This window comes from Trachemys scripta, chromosome 18 (genome assembly GCF_013100865.1).
Source record: "Trachemys scripta elegans isolate TJP31775 chromosome 18, CAS_Tse_1.0, whole genome shotgun sequence".
In the NCBI taxonomy this organism is placed as follows: Eukaryota; Metazoa; Chordata; order Testudines; family Emydidae; genus Trachemys; species Trachemys scripta.
This window is the reverse complement of record NC_048315.1, coordinates 955,273-973,185: the sequence shown is the minus strand read 5'-3', so window position 1 is coordinate 973,185 and position 17,913 is coordinate 955,273. Positions and strand designations below refer to the sequence as shown.

General features: G+C 50.1%; 1 protein-coding gene across 3 annotated transcripts in view; it reads left to right on the top strand.

Annotated features, from left to right (window-relative positions):
- The window catches only part of SMG6 (SMG6 nonsense mediated mRNA decay factor), a 147,367-nt gene that overhangs the window by 81,768 nt on the left and 47,686 nt on the right, over positions 1 to 17,913 (top strand). For all 3 annotated transcript variants that reach the window (XM_034752733.1, XM_034752732.1, XM_034752731.1), the window contains exon 13: positions 4,752 to 4,953. In XM_034752733.1, the coding sequence (XP_034608624.1) occupies positions 4,752 to 4,953 (202 nt within the window). The remainder of the gene's footprint in view (positions 1 to 4,751; positions 4,954 to 17,913) is intronic.

Genomic DNA, 17,913 nt, shown 5'->3' with positions numbered 1-17,913 from the left:
AGCTGGGCTCTCTGCAGCCTCACAGATGTGCCCCTGGGGGGCTCCAGGGTCATTTCTCCCCACTGGGCGCTGGGGAGAGAGTTGAGAGGCATTGGTTGGATTTTCTGACTGACAGAGTTGAAGGAAGGGCCAAGGGCTCCACCCCAGAACAGTGAGGTAAATTCTCCACCCCAGGGCATCATTCTAGTGGGTCTGTTACAGGGTGGGCGAGGCTCTGTGGCCTGCAGTGTGCAAGTCGGATGAGATGCTCAGGACGGTCCCTTCTTGCCTTAAAGTTATGAGGGTAGCTCTAGTTGGGGCATGTGCAGGGCTTGCTGTGGGGGATTCTCTAGTCTGGGATATGCCGGAGGCCGGACTAGAACGGGCCCTGCTGGCCTTAACACCTGTGAATCTAGCTCTGAGACCCTCAGGAGTTTCTGCCCTTTCCAGATGCTTTACGTTTCCATGAGTTACCTGCCGTAACTGTCAGCTCGAGAGAGCCCAGATGAAGGGGACGTCCCCTCAGTGACTGCAGGGGCCCCTCAGTGCCCTCTGCAGCTGTGCCCCTGCGGTTAGGGGCAGGGTTGGTGAGTGGCTCTTAGAAGGAGTGAATACTTCACGTGCCTACAGAGGAATTGCTTTTATTCTGGTTTCCCCTGGGCTGGAATGGGGCTTGGAGGCAAGGCAGAAGCCTGGTTGGGTGGTGGGACTTTGGTGCACAGACGTGGAGAGCCTGGTGCCCTATTGGATTGAGCTTTCTCAGCCTCCTGCTTTGGGCTGGTTTCCTCTGGCTGCCTTCTCTGGGGCTTGCTTGCCTGCTGCGTTCAGCCTCTTTGAGCTCTGCTCGCCCCAGGAGCAGAAAGGCCCAAGTGATTTGCCATCTGTAGCACAGCTCGGGAGCACAATGCAGGGTTTCTCACACCACTCTGGGTTTGTTGTGCAGCTGTGGAGTCTGAATGTGAGTGTTTAAACAAGCTGGTATTACTCAGGAAATGGCCACCTCCACAGGCTTGGAACATGGGGTCATTGTACTTGCATGAATCACCTGGCAGCCTGCTCCCCCTGTGAAGATGGTGGCTTATGTGAAAGCACTGCACAGCTTTGGCCCTGTCCAGGGGGACTCAGCGAGTGTCGGGCTGTGCTTACCACACAGAGTTGTTAGCAAGAGCTGCCTATTTCTGCCCCGCTGACTGTTCAGGGCGTTGGCCTCTGGAGGCAGTAGGCCTGGCTGTTGTGATTGCACAGGTCCAGCCCTAACCCTCGTCGTGGGAGTTCGTTTGGCCCCTGGGTGCCCTTGTCCAAGCACATGAGCTGTGTCCGCTCCATCTCCTGTCGCCCTGTCGCTGGGCTGCACTCATGCTGGCAGCTACATTCGGCCTGGGTTCTGAGACAGCAGAAAGTGAGCTAACTCTTTGTTTTTTCCCTGTCCTTGTGGGTGTAAATGTGTCTGTGGGGAAGAGAATGAACCCCACTTGTGAGGAGAGACCTTGGGCTAACCCTCGCTTGGCTTCCTCCATTAGAAGCCTGGAGAGCGTCGTTCTGTTTACCTGGGAACTGTGCGCTCCAGGGCTCGGGGTCAGCAACTCTGCAGAGCCCTCTGCAAAGGCTCCACAAAGAGGCCTGTTGCAACTCAGTTATTGTGTACGTACAGCAGGTGTGGAGGGTTGGATCTCTGAGTCTGTGCACAAAAATACCCTGAATCACAACAATCCAGTCAAGGTGACACAAGCCAGCCAAACCTAGAAACCGTCACTGGGACCCTGGGGGCCGAAGGAGAAAGCACCTGGCCAGGTTCCCAAGGATTGCACGTCCCTCCAGGACAGTCTCCTAAGGGCTCAGGCAATGAACTTCCTGACTCTTTGGCCATCACCTGGACCTGGTGCTGGGTGTATGGAGCCTGGAGAACTGCCCAATCCCGTAGTGGCGTACATGCTGACACACAGGAAGGAGGCCGCTGCACAAGATTCTGTCAGATGCGCTCCTAGCTAAATCCCCATCATTGTGTGTCACAGCTGGAAACGAGGGCGAAAACAGCAAAGGAAAAGCACTTCTCGTTCCATCCTTATTCCCAAGGTCCCATGCACGCCCAGCCGCTTCACACCTAATGGGTGCAGCCCAGCTCCTGCTCTGAATTACACAGCAGCCGCATCGATAGCTCATGACAGAATTGCCCCAACTGTCAGTTTGATTGAGGGGACCATAGAGTGGAAATCTGACACGTACCATGGAAAGGGCGGATCTGCTGAGCCATTGCGAAACTGGGGGGAGCAGGGAGGATGCTGCGGAGCAGTGGCAGCAACTCCTGTTCCGGTGGAAGGTCTGGGGGGCCCTGCACTGGAATAGGGAGCTGGAAGGGTAAACTCCTCATCAGTGGGGCTGGAGCACTAGCGACCACGGAGGGAGGGTGCTGTGCAGAGCTGCTAAGCCTGCAGGAGGGGAACGCCCCAGCTCTGCCCCTTGCGAGATTAGCGAGCTCTCTTAAATGCAGTAATGTGAGTTATGTGACCATTTGTATGTCCTGGGAATGGCATTGGACGCTGAGCCTGTCGGGGGGCCAAAGGGCACGAATGTCACATCAGGAGTGTTTCTGCAGCGTGTTGATATGCCTCTGCCTCCCCCACCCAAAGAGAAGTGTTCCCTGCCATGTGCCCGGTCCTCCTCCCCAACTGGCATGGAGCATTCCCTGTTGTGTGTCCTTCTCCTCCTCGGCCATAGATCTCAGTCACCAGCACCCTGTCGGCCCTGTCCCAGCCCCTGGTCTGGGACTGCTCCCCCGGCACCCTGTGTCATCCATGCCCCCCACCCCTGCTGGAAAGGGGGCACTCCCTGTCCAGGTCCCCAGCCGATCTGCAGCTGTTCTCGCTGCTCATCCCGGTGTGGAGCAGCCCGCTCAGTCTGAGGGCCAGGAGTGCTATGTGACCAGACCCATGCAGCAGGGCACTGGGGGAGGGCTGAGCCTTTCAACCCCTGCGTGTCTCCCATGGGCAGCGCTCACGTTGGAGGTGGCCCAGAGCAGCCCTATCACATCCGGTGCTTGTCTCTGCAGCCTGGGCTGAAGGATAAACTATCAGAGCTGTGGGGCAGTGGATCATTCCTCTTATTATTTTCTTCTTTGCAGATGGGGTCGTGGAAAGTTCAGTTCCTTTTAACCCTCACCGCTCTGTTTATTTTCCAGCTGGTAGCACAAATGCAGTGTTTCCCATTACATCACAAAGGGCCTCGGACAGATCCCTCCGAAAAACGTGTTGCAACTGTTTATTTTTTTCCATATTTAAACAGTTCTGACAGCCAGACCTGGCCGAGCCAAGTGATGGAGCTTTGTGAATGAGCCCAGCTCCTGGTGTCTGTGCACAGAGGGCTTCGAAGGCCCTCTTCTCCTCTGCAGCATGTTTGCCGGGGCCGGCTCGGGGATGTGGGTGACTCTGTGCTACACGTGTGCTGATTATGTGCTGGGCTTTGATTAATGGCAGCTCATTCCGTCCAGTTCCCAGGACGCTCTTGAAAACAAGATGTTTCATTTCAGTGCACTTTCCTGGTACATTGATTGCCATAAATAAACGAGTGCAGACTCTGTCCACCTGGAGCAGTTCACGGAGCAGGGGGCCTGCTCCAGCCCCTTGGCTGCCTCTGGCTGTGGAGTCAGTCCCATCCCCCCGCCATTGGTCTCTATCCTGCGCCTCACAGTTCATCAAGGAGGCACAGATGGGCACAGCACAAGGCTGCTGTCCGGGACCCAAAGGCGTGGGGAGCCCAGCTCAGTGTGCTGCTTTCCCTTCCCCATCTCCCGGCACTTCTCCTGCCTTGATCTAAAATCCCTGCTTTCTTGTGTGAAATCATTAACAAGTAGCAGTTGGTTGTGAGCTTGTAGCTGTGCGGTTGGTCTGCTGCCCGAGTGTGCCACTGTGCACCTATTCTGCCCCCGTGTCCCACCTAGACCCTGGGGGCACTGGGCTCCAGCTGCCCTCGGAGGAGAGCAGAGGCTACAGGCAACTGCTGAACTGCTCAAGGTTTTGTGTTGACAGTCTGGGCTCTGCGTGTCACTGGTGCTCGAAGAAGGTGACACACCACACAGGCAGCTTTGCTCCAAAGTGTTGAAATTGTGACCAGAAATGAAACAAGGTGTTACATCTAGTGACTGGCATTTAAAGACAAAGCCCCTGAGGTCCCGCATGGCCACAGAATGTGATGGCAGATAGTGACCTGGGCTCTGTCTGCACTTTGTGAGACACAGATAGGGCCCTGGGGACATGAGCTTCTAGGAGGGGCTGGAGCAAATAGGCTGTGTCTCAGGCAGGGCTGGAGCTGTGGCTGCAGTAGAGGAGAGGGCCGTCCTGAGGCTGTCCAGGAGGTGACTTCCCCCTTCCCAGACATAACATGGAGCATTACTCCTCTCTGGAGAGAGCTGGATTATTTTCAGCATCACCTGGGGCTTTGGGTGGGGTAGATGCTTCCCCATGTCTCCGTACCAGGTTGGGCTTGCAGGGGGGGCTGTACTCTATGTGTGTGTGGGGGGAGGTATCCTGGGAGCTTCCTGGTCCACAGTAGAGGAGTAAGGGGGGCTTTTGACTGTCCTCATCTGCGGAGGGGAGAGAGGGCTTGTGTTAGCAAGTGCTGGGCTCACTGCTCGGGGTAAAACCCATGGGGCTGCACTCCTACCTTGAAGGGTATGTGCTGGGAGGTGCATCTTGCCTCATCTCACCTCCCTGATCTTTGCTGTGATGATACAGAGAACATGCCAGAATTGCTCACATCTCTTCCCCTCATTCTCCCAGGGTCTCAGTGGATGTGTGGGCGACACTGGCCGACTTCTGTAACATACTGACCACAGTGAATCAGTCGGAGGTGCCGTTGTACAAGGACCCCGATGATGACCTTTCCCTGCTCAGCCTGGAAGAGGATCGGCTCCTTTCGGGCTTTGTCCCCCTGCTGGTCGCCCCCCAGGAGCCCTGCTACGTGGAGAAAACCTCGGACAAGGTCAGCACTAGGCCAAACATCCCCCCTTGATTCCTCCAGACTTTTATTCTTGGGAAGTTTTCTGTGCAAACGGAACACGATTAAGTCATTGAGAAGGGTGTTAAGGGAAAATATCGACCTTTTAGCCGCTGACATCCAGCTCTGTGTCATGAAAACCCCTCTCGACTTCCTCTGGTGTGTGTGTGTGCTCGCTGGCATGTTGTATATACGATCATTTCCTCACTTGTTTAAATAGTGCAGCTTGTGTTGGCAGCGCTCTCACTCCACTCCAAATGGTTTGCATCATGCTTAACGCACCCTCCCCCTCCCCCGGCCACAAAACTCTGGGCTAGGAAAGCAGCCAGGGCTTTTTTCCTTCTCTAAAGAGGAGAGTGATAAATAGGTGACTAGAGAGAAGCAGACACCATGTGTTAACGTACAAAAGGCTTTTAGGAATATAAAGCATTCCCTGCTGCCCGCTCTCTATTTTCCTTTCTTTGCTCTAGGAGCCCGGTCTAGCCTGAACTTTCCTCGGCTGTTGGTTTTTAGACTAATGAAATCAGCTCCCTTGTTGATGTGGGGCTTAGGTTGCATTCTGTGCCACCGCCCGGCCAGGGGGGATGGGGGGGCCGGGGCTGAGAAGGTGCCTGCACTGGCCACGTGCACTCCTGCTGGGGGTGGAGAGAGGAGAGTGACATGGGGTTGGGGACCACACGGGGCAGGGCAGGAATGAGGAGTGGAGCTTGTCAGTCCCCTGTGTCTGTTGCCTGGGTGAGCCCTGCAGGGCAGCATCCCAGAGCTGGAGCTGTCACTCTCACAGGAGGATGTTGTGGTGTTTCCCTGAGCAGAGAGGACTCTAGGAAGAGAAGTGGAGCTGCTGGGACCAAGTCTGTAAGAAAGGTGGGTAAGCTGGGGCTGGCCAGAGATGTGCATTTCCAGGTGTCACTTCTCCATGACCTGTTCCTGAACTGACTGTGAGAAATCTGGGACCCTCGTGAGAAGGGGAACCTGAGAGGTGCTAATTTCTGTTTCACTTCCCTGTCTGCCCCACTGCCCCTTGTAACGCTGCACTGGGGCAGAGAGGAGAATACAGTCACTGTCCCTGTTTCAAGAAGCACCTCGCTCCAGGAAGGAACCATCAGAAGAGGCTCTTCAGGGACATATTCCTGGGGTTTAAAATAGCAACCCTGCAGTCGCTCTTTCTTTCCCCCCGGGAAGCTGGCTTGTGTTGGTGGCCTTGCAGACTGGCTTGGGCTTGCACCTGCAGTCCCAGCATCCCAATCTTAGCATTGAACCCATGACAGAAACAGCAGACAGCCAGACAGGGTGCTCTGGCCAGAGAGCACAATGTACCTGCTGTGTCAGCATTCCCTGGAATTTGCCATTTCCCACTGGGCACCAGAGGCATTCGGATTACCCTCCCCAAATACTGACATGCTCAAAGCATTGTCCCTTAGCCCTCAGTGAGCTGCAGAGCAGCCACAGAGCTGAGGTTTTCTCCCTTCTTGGTCCCCAGTGGGGGATGTAAAGAGAACTGTGGGGGAAAGGGGGGGGGGCATGTCTCGCACAGCGAAGCAGCATCCACCCAAACAGCGTGGGTTTTCTAGGTTGTTGGTAGAGAATGTGAAACTGCCCCTCTCAGTTCTGAATTCTCACACTTTGCTGCTTAGGAAATGTCTCTTTGTTTCCTTTGCAGCCAGTTCTTCACAGCCCCCTGTTTCATTTGCACGGGTGTTAAACACATTGCCGTGTTCCCCAGACTCTGCATGTGGCAGTCATTTTATCTAAGCACAGCAAATACCTAGGAAGAGAGAGACATTTGGATTTTAGCCCCTCTCTGATAATACCTGAGATTGGACTGCAAGTCTTTGGGGCAGGGTCTGTGTTTTTATCTTAAATAATAAATTCTGAGCATTGCGATTGCCAGTTCTTCTGTTCGTTCCCTCAGTCCCATTCTATGGTAGAGTGCTGCAGTCCATCAGAGCCTCTTCACAGCCAGCATTTCTCAGCGGGTCACTGGACATTTGGCCTCCATCTTGCTGTGGATGAACATATTCCACACCTTTCGTTGCTGGGAGGCTCTGCGGTGGGATTCATGCCGGAACCAGCATGCTGTTCAGATTTTTCTGTCTTCTCATGCACTACCACTGAAGCGGTCACCTTTTCCCCTTATAAAGCCGGCTTATCACCAGCTCAAGCTCCCCCATAAGTGTTCATTCCGGGCTGAGCATTGCATGGTGGTGTTTTAATTGGTGTGTGTTGGGCGAATACCTGCTGAAACACACACTTGTATGCAGGACTTGTGCAGTGGAATACAGTGACGCATACCGATCAACTGCAGTCTACATAACCAGCAAAGTGAGACTTCAGACTGTGCCTACAGGTTCACAGACTATGGGCATCTTGTCAGGGCCTGTCCCCCTTCACTGGGAGCTGGTCCCATGCCCCTAGCATCAGGCTCTTATCTAGCTTTGCTCCCCAGGGCAAGTGCTGAGTATGGTGGAGTGAGGCTGCTGGCAGAGGGGAAGGTAAAGACTGAGGGTTTCATCTGTGCCTGCGTGGTGCTGGTGGTGGGGGCTTCCAGTGGCAAACATTGGATTGCACTGAAAACAGAGCCCCTCTGCTCTGTGCACTAGGGGCGTTCTCGCGGGAGTCTTGGGCATCTGATGGTTTCTTCCGCGCTCGCTGGCCACTGATTGCAAGAGGGCTCCTGTGGAGTTGGTGGCCAGGCTGTGCCTGGGCTGTGGAACTGCCAGGTGGGGAGAACGGCCCAGAGATCTCCTCGGGGGTCATTCTGGAGATTTATTTGGATGCTCATCATCGCTTAGTGTGCGTCCATTCCTACTAACTCTGCACAGGCTGGGCACACAAAGGAGGAGCTCTAGCAGCGCAGTCTGCCATTGAAGTTTGAAACACTGTACAGCACATGCACCTGTGTGCCTAAGCTAGTACCTGAGTACCAGCTCCTGGGTGAGCCCCGGCCAGAGAGATGTGGAAGAGAAAGTGTTAATGGCCCTTCCCAAAGTAAATGTCTGTGAATGGGGGGTCCTGAAACCTGAGCCTCTCTCTCTCCTCCCCCAGCCTTGACACATGTTAATAAAAGGTTTTTAAATACCAATAAAAAGGCAACAGCCCCAGCTCACTGGGGTCTGGGGCCTGTGTCCTGGGGAAGGCCCTTCACAAATGTGGTTTTTGCATTTTCACGTTTTTGGCTGGTGAATATGATTGAGGAGAAATGCTCTTTCCCCCGATAACAATACAGTGAGACGCAGGATCAGCAGTGTGTGGATTAAAACCAGACGGTGAATGATTAATACACTTGCTTATGGGGCTAGTCACTACGGCTCCCTCCACTGAAACAAAAGGGAGCCTTTCTCTGTGCGCGGGCTCATAGGAGCATGCGCTTTGTACATGTGTGGTGAACTCACTCACCACTGGCAAGACCCCAAGTGCTCTGCCTCCTGCATGGTCCTGGAAAGGAGGCAAATCCCTGGCATGTGTCTCTGAGTGAGACACTCCAGTCTACGGATTGGCGCATGCATGGTGGGGCGTCACGCCTGCAGCTACACTTGCCATCTTCCCTACTTGACGAATGCTCAGCTGCCCGCTATGTGCATGGTCCCCTGCTCTGGGAACGGCAAAACCGTGGGTCCCAAACCTGGTTCCATTAAGGGCCTTTGTTTCTCTTTGAAAAGTTCAAGCCTCTTTTCTCTGGTTCCAGGCCCAGGTATGTTTTCTGAACTATTAATCTCTCTCTAGTCTGGCTCATATGTTCGGGGTTTCCATAACTGCTGGCCACTGCATTGGCCTCTCAGGAGCTCTCTTTGTTAGGCTTGAGCTAACGTTAGCCCATTTAGCTAGCAGAGCATTGAGCTGCTTATTAGCAAGATGCAGTTTTCTAAAGACTTTCAGCTCTTTTTTTGTGTGAAGTAGAGTATCTGCCCACAAAGAGAGCTCCCGCGGAAGGGCCAGAGGAATAGGCATTGGAATGCCTCGTGAAAACCTAGGTCCTGTCCTTCCTGAGATGACAGGTCTGTGGCTAATCTCCTGAAAGCCTCCTGGGACAGAGGCAAGGCCGTTTACCTTCCTGAGAGTGGCTCTGAAGTTTGTTGTCTTGAGCTAAAAGAAAAGCAGCAGGAGGAAGTTCCCATGGGGTGGTTGGTCGAGCAATGTGGGTAATGAGGAGTATAAAGGCTTTGGGCTCGGTTCGGCCACCCGTGTGTTGAGCAGCACCTTACTCCACGAGTAATCTCATTGATGGCAGTAGCGCAAGGTGCTGCCCAGCAGGAGTAAGGGTGGCAGAATTGGGCCCTCTGTGAGGGGCAGCCTCATCCCAAACAGGAAAGCGAACCCTGAGGCAAAGTGATGGACCTGCTTCCCAGCACCCTCCTGTGTGCGTCCCCGAGGTGCTATGTCTGTGCCGAGACACACGGGAACGCTTGCTCCACCCGTCAGAGCAAGGGGCTTGCAGTTCACTTCGGTGGGGAGGAGGGAAGCAGTGAGAACCCTAGAGTGGAAGAGTCCAAGGAGGAGTCACCTTTGAAGGACTCCTTTCATCTCTCTCTGCCTTGCTTTCCAAACAAGCATCACCAGAGCCCTGCCACACACAGCTACAGGGCAGCTGCTGGCAGCCCATAGGCTATGGAATTAAACATTGAAACACCTGCAGACCAATAACTAAACTCCACTTTGACCTCATCCTTCCCTTTCATGTGGTATCTTTGGATCGTAAAAGGCACTGATGGTGAGTTACCATCAACGTCAGAAGTTGATGTCACTGGTAATAGAGAAGAAACTGGGTTTCACTCTCTGAGAAGGTAACATGCAGAGTGTTTCCTGGCTTGAACTCTTGATCTTATTATCTGCATTTCCCTTGAACCTTGTGTGCCAGTGATTGTCTAGACACCCCCTGAGTCACTCGGACATTCTGAATTTGCCAGACATCATTGACATCCTTTGTTTGTGATGGGAGGTCTCAAGGTCCACCCATCTCCCCAGCCCAGTGTGGCAGATGGAGGACACACTGACCTCTGACCTGTGCTTGTGGTCAGTGTTTTATAGAAAGGGGCATGCTGGAGCATCCAAGCGACCCTTGGTGCCCTTAGCCAGACTCCTCACGGCTGTATGCCAGGGGGATTCTGAGCAGCTCTCATTTCATCTGGCCGGCTAGTTGCTGCTTAAACAGAGCAACATTTGAGCATATTTTTAAAACTCTGTTTTATTGTGGCTGAAGATAAAGGTAACTTGGTGCAAACAAGCTGTAGTATTGCATGAGGACACTAAATGCAGCCCTGGAGAAATCTGCAATGTGGAATAATAGTTCAAGCTCTTAAAAAAAAAAAAAAAAAAAAAAAGGAGGGGGGGGGGATTCTGCCATAAATCTAGTGAGTGGAATCAGAGGGAAATGATCCCATCTGGAAAACTCCAGCGCTGGTGCTGCTGAAGGCTTAAGGAGCGATGCAGATCGCAAAGAGAAAACCCTGCAGTCTGAGGATGACAGGCTCCTTAATTGATGTCCATTGCAACTGGTACTCTGCCAGTTTATGTTGGCCATGTTCCAGCGTGCTGTAATTTTGGAGCCAGGTGTGAAGCGTTTCTGTTCCGTCTTGTTCCCAAGCACCTACAGAAGCCTCACACATCTCTCTTGAGGCTGCAGCATGTAGGAAACAGCTGTACAGGTATAGGTGGAAGGAAATGTCACAGCTGGGTTGGGAATGCTCCCCCACACCTTGCCCGAGGTCTGGGTTTCAGAGGAGGGGGCACCCCCCTCTGGCTACACCAGGCCAAGGGAATGTAGCCACTGTCATAGAGGCCCATCTGTCTGGCTGGCTGTTGATCAGGCACTCTCAGTAGCAGTGGGAGTCCGGGGGAGACACAGGTCAGCAGTCCCTCGGCAAAAGACATTCCTCCATGCGTAGCAGATTCTAACACCAGGGATTCCTATAGGGTAAGGGGACCACTGGGATCATGTATCCTGCCCTCCTGACCAGCAGGCTGTGGGACTCCCTGAATTTTAATGCCTGTTTGAAAGAGAGCAGATCTTTTAGAAAAAAATCCAATCTTGATTTTAAAGTGATCAATGAGGGAGAATCTACCATGACGCTTGGTAAATTGGTCCAGTTGTCAAATACCCTCACTTAGGGTGAATAAAAATCAACTTTTAAAAACATTAAAAAATATATATATTTTTTTAAATTAAATGCGTTTTCTTTTTAAAACTAAACCTTTTGAAAATGACATTTGAAAAAGCCTAAACTTACTATAATCTATTACAATAATTTTAATTAAATAAAACAAATTAAGCAGTGCATATTTGTAGCCGAGGTTTAAAGAAAGTCAGACCGCTGAACTGATGCAAGTCTCTGGCTAAGCTGGAAACCAGAGTTTGCTGAAGTGCCAATTCTACAGGTGCAGAGAGAATATCTACCTCATTTTGGTTTGTTCAACTACCGTACTTTAGTTCAATGGCTAGTTCCTTCAAAGCCCAGGAAAGCTGGTTTTCCTCTCCCAATCTGGGAATAAAATGTGAGGTGAGAGGATGAGAACTAGTACATCTACAATCTTGAAAGACATGGGACTAGAAACAGTCAGTTCACTTAACTACAGGTAAATAGTTCCTTTGGTTAATAAAATCTGTTACTTTTAAATGCAAAACAAGTTTTGACAAACTATTTTTTTTCTTATGTCTCCTTCACATTTCAAGTAGTTTTATGTAACTATTTAAAAAATGCTGGGTTTGTGCATTTGAATGCAACTGTAGAATTGAATTCTAATTTCCATCCAAATAATTGTGACACAAGTCATAAGTAAAAAAATGAGTCACCATCTCATAAATAGGAAATGCATCATTCACCATATTCTAACATAATAAAAAAAGTAAAAATTAAGAATCTGAATAAATGTGTATGTCAAGCTAGATAATTGCTTAAATAAATGTGTATAGATACAGTGTATCCTCCTGGTTAGCAAAAAGAAGTACCAAATTTAGTGGAAAGGTTATATTTAGTTGCAAATCAACATATTTTAATGGTTACTAACCAGTGAGAATCAACCTTTCTTTAGGAAAAGAACTAAAAAGAACAAATGCAAAACCAGATTAAAATAGATTATTTAAATAAAGGTTTTCCTGCTTGCTGATTTAAATCATTATTAAAATCGGTGATTTAAGTCACTTTGATTTAAATCAATCCACCCTGACCTCACTGTTAAAAATTTGCACAATTCTTACTTGTCTGAATTTGTCTAGCTTCAGTTTCCAGCGATTCGATCCTGTTATACCTTTGTCTGGTAGAGTGAAAAGCCCTCTAGTATCAAAGTTCTGTTCCACAAATAGGCACTTGCAGACTATGAACAAGTCATCCGTTAACCTTCTCTTAGTTAAATTGAATAGCTCGACCTCCTGTCACTGGGCAAGTCTACGCTACAGCGCTACATCGGCACAGCTGCACCACTGTAGCGGATCTGGTGACTGCTCTGCCATCAGCATAATTACTCCATCTCGGCAAGAAGTGGCTCTCCTGCCACCATAGCACTGGTATGGACAGTGCAAAGCTTGCGTCGCTCGGGAGGGAGGGGTTCTTTCACACCCCTGAGCGACGTAAGTTAGATAGATTTAAGCAGTACTGTAGACCTGCCCACTATAAGACATGTTTTCCAATCCATTCATCGTTTTCATGGCTCTTCTCGGAATCCTCTCCAGATTTTTCAGCATCCTTCTTGATTCTTACATTGAGGACACCAGGGTTGGACATAGTATTTCGGTAACAAGTGCCAAATACCAAGGTAATATTACCTTTTACTCCCACTTGATATTCCCCTGTTTACACAGCCCAGGATGGCATTAGCTCTTCTGGCCGCTGCATCACACTGGGAGCTCGTGTTCAGATGGTTTCCATCATGATCCCTACGTCCCTTTCAGAGTCACCATTTTCCAAAACATCGTCCCCCATCTATGAGACCTGCACATGGTTCCTAGATGTATAACTTAACACTTGGCAGTATTGAAACAGTCTTGTTTCCTTGCACTCATTTGATCAAACTCTGTATTAGTGACCTGTCTCCATTATTTACTACTACCCAAATCTTTGTGTCGTCTGCAGACTTTATCAGTCATTATTTTATGTTTCCTTCCAAGTCATTGATAAAAATGTTAAATAGTTCAGGGCCAAGAGCCTATCGCTGCGGGACCCCACTGGAAACACGCCCACTCAGTGGTGATTCCCTGTTTCCATTACATTTGAGACCTGTTGATTAGCCAAGCTGAGAGTCCATTTAATGTGTGCCGTGAGCTGCTGTTTGCTGCAGATGTGGTATATTCAGGAGCTTGAAGCCTTTCATCTTCGCTCATCCAGCCATGAGAAGATCTGTGGGGTTGGCTGTCTGCCCGCTGACACACAGCGATGGTATCCAAGTGTGGGCTAGGCATCAGGCACAGGGCAGAACACCAGTGCAATAATCCTTGCCCTGCCCCAGACTTGCCCTCTCCCAGGGGGATGCAGAGTATTATGCCTCAGGGGCCATAAGCTCTGCCTCACAGGGACAGAAGCTGGCGAAGGAAATGCTGTTTGATTCAGTGCTCTTGGGTAGACCCTGACTCCTGCTGCAGTGTAGTTTTCTTGCCCTGCAGTCTGAGGGAGCTGGGAGTGTGAGAGCCAGAGCCTCTGGACATCGCGTGGGACCAACTGACTCCATCTGTGAGTTAGGAGCCAGCCCTGCATATTCAGGGCTGTTCCAGAGGCACTCCATGTGAGAGTGTCCTTTGAATTCCGACAGGCCTGCCCATCTCTCCCCCCCGAGAGACACTCCTCTCCAGAAACCCCCATCTCTGACGTGAGCGAGAATAGCTGGCATCCGATGGCACTGTAGGAGGTGAAAGTACCTCGTCACTGGAAACAGTTTCCTTTCAGGATTCACTCCTCTTGGCACAGATGGGGCCTGGTGCATAGGGTATGAGGGGCACATCTTGCAGGGGGAAGTAGAGTCCTTCCTGCTTGTGGGCCTGGTCTGGGCATAGCCTGAGTCAAGGGCAGCCTTGCACTGCCCTGGGATTGCAGAGCACCTTGTGCAGCAACTGGGAGGACCCGGGCTATGTCTTTGTCTGTCACTGCAGAGCGCCGTGGAGCGAAGGTGGGTGCACAGAGACTGGGGGATAGGAGCATGTGCTCTGGAAAACAGGCACAGTAAATAACTTTGGCTGTCACTGCCATGAGTGTGGCCAAACATTTTCCTGAGACCCCCTGACATCCATCTCCCCTGCCTTCACCCACCCGTCTCCTGTCCCAGCCTCCCCCTGCTGTGCTGTGAAGCAGACAGTCTGGATACTACTCACTTGTGCCAACATGCATGCAGTCCCATTGCCAACGCTCTGTTCTAGCCCCGTTGCACTGACTCCATGTTGGAGGTGAGGGGCTTCTTTCCAGCATTGACTGGAGGTATGGCATGACCATTGATGGAAAGCCTAGACTCGCACATTAAGTGTTCCTGGGGGCAGAGAAGAAAGTATTGGGGTCAAAGGTGAATGGCTAGCTCCACTCACTGATGTTGAGAGTACAGAGTAAATCTGGTTCACCCCAGGGCTGTTCTCGGCCCGTCAGTATTTAGGGAACTTCTCCTGTAGATCAGATTATTGTCATCATCACACATCACCACCCGTCAGGCGTTGTTCATGGGAAACTCCTCTTCGTTCAGTCTTTGTGGTAAGTGGTGCTCCATGGATTCGGCCTGGACTATTAGGAAACAAGAAGCTCCTTTCTCTTCAGAGATCTTACTGAGCACATGGTCCCAAACTCAGGTACCAGGAAACATCAGGATTAATCAGGGGAGTAATCTAGGAAGGGAATCCAAGTGTGAAGTCTCCTGTGCAGCATCTTCTGGGGAGATAGTAATAAGGAATCCATTCTGATGGGGGTATTCTATACATTTTCTTGGGAATTAGGAGTGGCCAGGAGGCTAGCTGCTGTTGCACTGGCACTTTTTCACCACAGTCGTTTGTGGTACTAAACCCTCCATCCTGGCAGAATATCAGAGCCCGGTAGTTCACAGTACTCTTATGAAAGGGATATTCTTCACCACTTCTTGAATGTATTAAGAAGTGAAATGTTGAAGTTCAGATCTTTTGGAATTTGCTGGTTAGTCTGTATGTATATCAAAAGAACTCATTAAAATCCAGTGCCTTGTATGGTGGCAAGTATCAGAGGAGTAGCTGTGTTAGTCTGTATCCACAAAAACAACAAGGAGTCTGGTGCCACCTTAAAGACTTACAGATTTATTTGGGCATAAGCTTTCATGGGTAAAAACCCAGTTTTTCAGATGCATGGAGTGAAAATTACAGATGCAGGCATAAATATACTGACACATGAAGAGAAGGGAGTTACCTTACTCCCTTAACTCCCTTCTCTTCATGTGTCAGTATATTTGTCTGCCAGAACTTGCTCTGAGCCATTTAGACTCCTAATTCATGCCCTTAACCATATTGGGCCTCACATTTTTGCCATCTGACCATTCCCTTAGCCGTTGGGTTTGATCCTTAATTGTCATGTTTCATGTTTTTCATGTTGGGTCTTCAATCATGTTCCTTGCATTAAAATGCCACACTGGAGTATCAACGGGATTCGGTATCCATCTGTGTAGCTACTCAAAGGAGCTTCACGACACCTGGAGAAAGACCCCAATAATAGAAGAGAACTTCTCAGCCATTGTAGTTCCTCACTATTAGCCTGGCCAAGAGCCACATTCTGGGAAGCTTGCCAGAAAAGTAAAGACTTCATGAAATGCAGGGAGTGGTCAGCCCAAATAACAGATGTGTATATATATTCTGTCTCTCTGGGAGATGGAAAATGACCTTCTGTCATTGACTCCAAGTCTGCTAGCCACATTTCTATCTGCAGGAAGGCCCTTTCCTTGTTTGTATGGGTGCAGAATCTGTCTCCCTTTTGTTTAATGGTGTTAGGTTCACCATCTTTGTGTCATGTATTCATTCAATATAGCTACATCTCACATTAGCTAGCAGGCCTTGTTAGACCAGGACAGGGTGTATCATCATGGAGTCTTTGTTCTTCAGTGTTCAGAATGTCATGGCCATGTTTGTGGAAACAAACCCCTACATCTGCAGAGTTTTCAGTCCAAGTCATCTTTCTCCCTTAGGAAGGCAGTGGAGCTACTAAGTCTGGGCTCACTGGGAATGATTTAAACTCTTCCCAGACACAGACATTGTTGGCATAGAGTAACAGCTGCTGAAGGAAGTAGACTCATCTGCAAACTACAGAACTGCAACATTGCCATTAAAAATCTAATGGTGACCAGATACTTTAAAATAATTATTTCCCTTTGGGTTTCATCCATTTGGTTATTGCCAATATTGCCATGTGAAATCCTCTTCATACATTTCTGTAACATCCTTACCTTGGAATGTCTCTGGAAATAATGCACACTAAAAAGCTTGTTTAAAGCAACGTTTGGACATAAAATGTTGCATGTCAGCATTTTACAGAGAAAATGTTATTATCTTTGCCAAATATTTCTGTCTGTGAGCTTCTCTAGTATAAATAGAGACAATGATGGTGAATAATATTAATAACTTACATAGAATCATAGGACTGGAAAGGACCTCGAGAGGTCACCAAGTCCAGTCCCCTGCACTTATGGCAGGACTAAGTATTATCTAGACCATCCTTGATAGGTGTTTGTCTAACCTGCTCTTAAAAATCTCCAATGATGGAGATTCCACCACCTCCCTAGGCAATTTATTCCAGTGCTTAACCACTCTGACAATTGGGAAGTTTTTCCTAATGTCCAACCTAAACCTCCCTTGCTGCAATTTAAGCCCATTGCTTCTTGTCCTCTCCTCAGAGGTTAATAAGAATAATTTTTCTCCCTCCTCCTTGTAACAACCTTTTATGTACTTGAAAACTGTTATGTCCCCTTTCAGTTTTCTCTTTTCCAGACTAAACAAACCCAATTTTTTAAATCTTCCCTCATAGGACATGTTTTCTAGACCTTTAATTATTTTTGTTGCTCTTCTCTTGACTTTCTCCAATTTGTCCACATCTTTCCTGAAATGTGGCGCCCAGAACTGGACACAATACTCCAGTTGAGGCCTAATCAGCACAGAGTAGAGCAGAATAATTATTTCTCATGTCTTGCTAACAACACTCCTGCTAATACATCCCAGAATGATTTTCACTTTCTTTGCAACAGCGTTACACTGTTGACTCACATTTAGCTTGTGGTCCACTATGCCCCCAGATCTCTTTCCGCAGTACTCCTTCCTAGGCAGTCATTTCCCATTTTGTATGTGTGCAACTGATTATTCCTTCCTAAGTGGAGTACTTTGCATTAGTCCTTATTGAATTTCATCCTCTTTACTTCAAACCATTTATCCAGTTTGTCCAGATCATTTTGAATTATAATCCTGTCCTCCAAAGCACTTGCAATCCCTCCCAGCTTGGTATCATCTGCAAACTTTATAAGTGTCCTCTCTATGCCATTATCTAAATCATTGATGAAGATATTGAACAGAACCGGACCCAGAACTGATCCCTGCGGAACCCCACTCATTATGTTCTTCCAGCATGACTGTGAACCACTCAGGGCCAGCTCTAACTTTTTTGCCGCCCCAGGCAAAAAAGGAGAGTCGTCCCACCGTACCCCCTCCCGCGAGCGCTGCCGAAATCCCCGCCCCCCCAGCACCACGCAACCCGAAGCCTCGCCCCCCCAGCAGCGCACCGCCTGAAGCCCCCGCCCCCCCTCCGAGCGCCGCACCGCGCCAGCCCCCGCCCCGCAAGATCCCGACCCCCCCCGAGCACCACGCCGCCCGAAGCCCCCGCCCCCCTCCGAGCACCGTGCTGCCCGAAGCCCCGCCCCGTGCCCCCCCGAGCACCACGCCGCCCAAAGCCTCTGAGCACCGCACCGCCCGAAGCCCCCGCCCCTCCTCCGAGCGCCGCACCACGCCAGCCCCCGCCCCCCCAAGATCCCGCCCCCCCC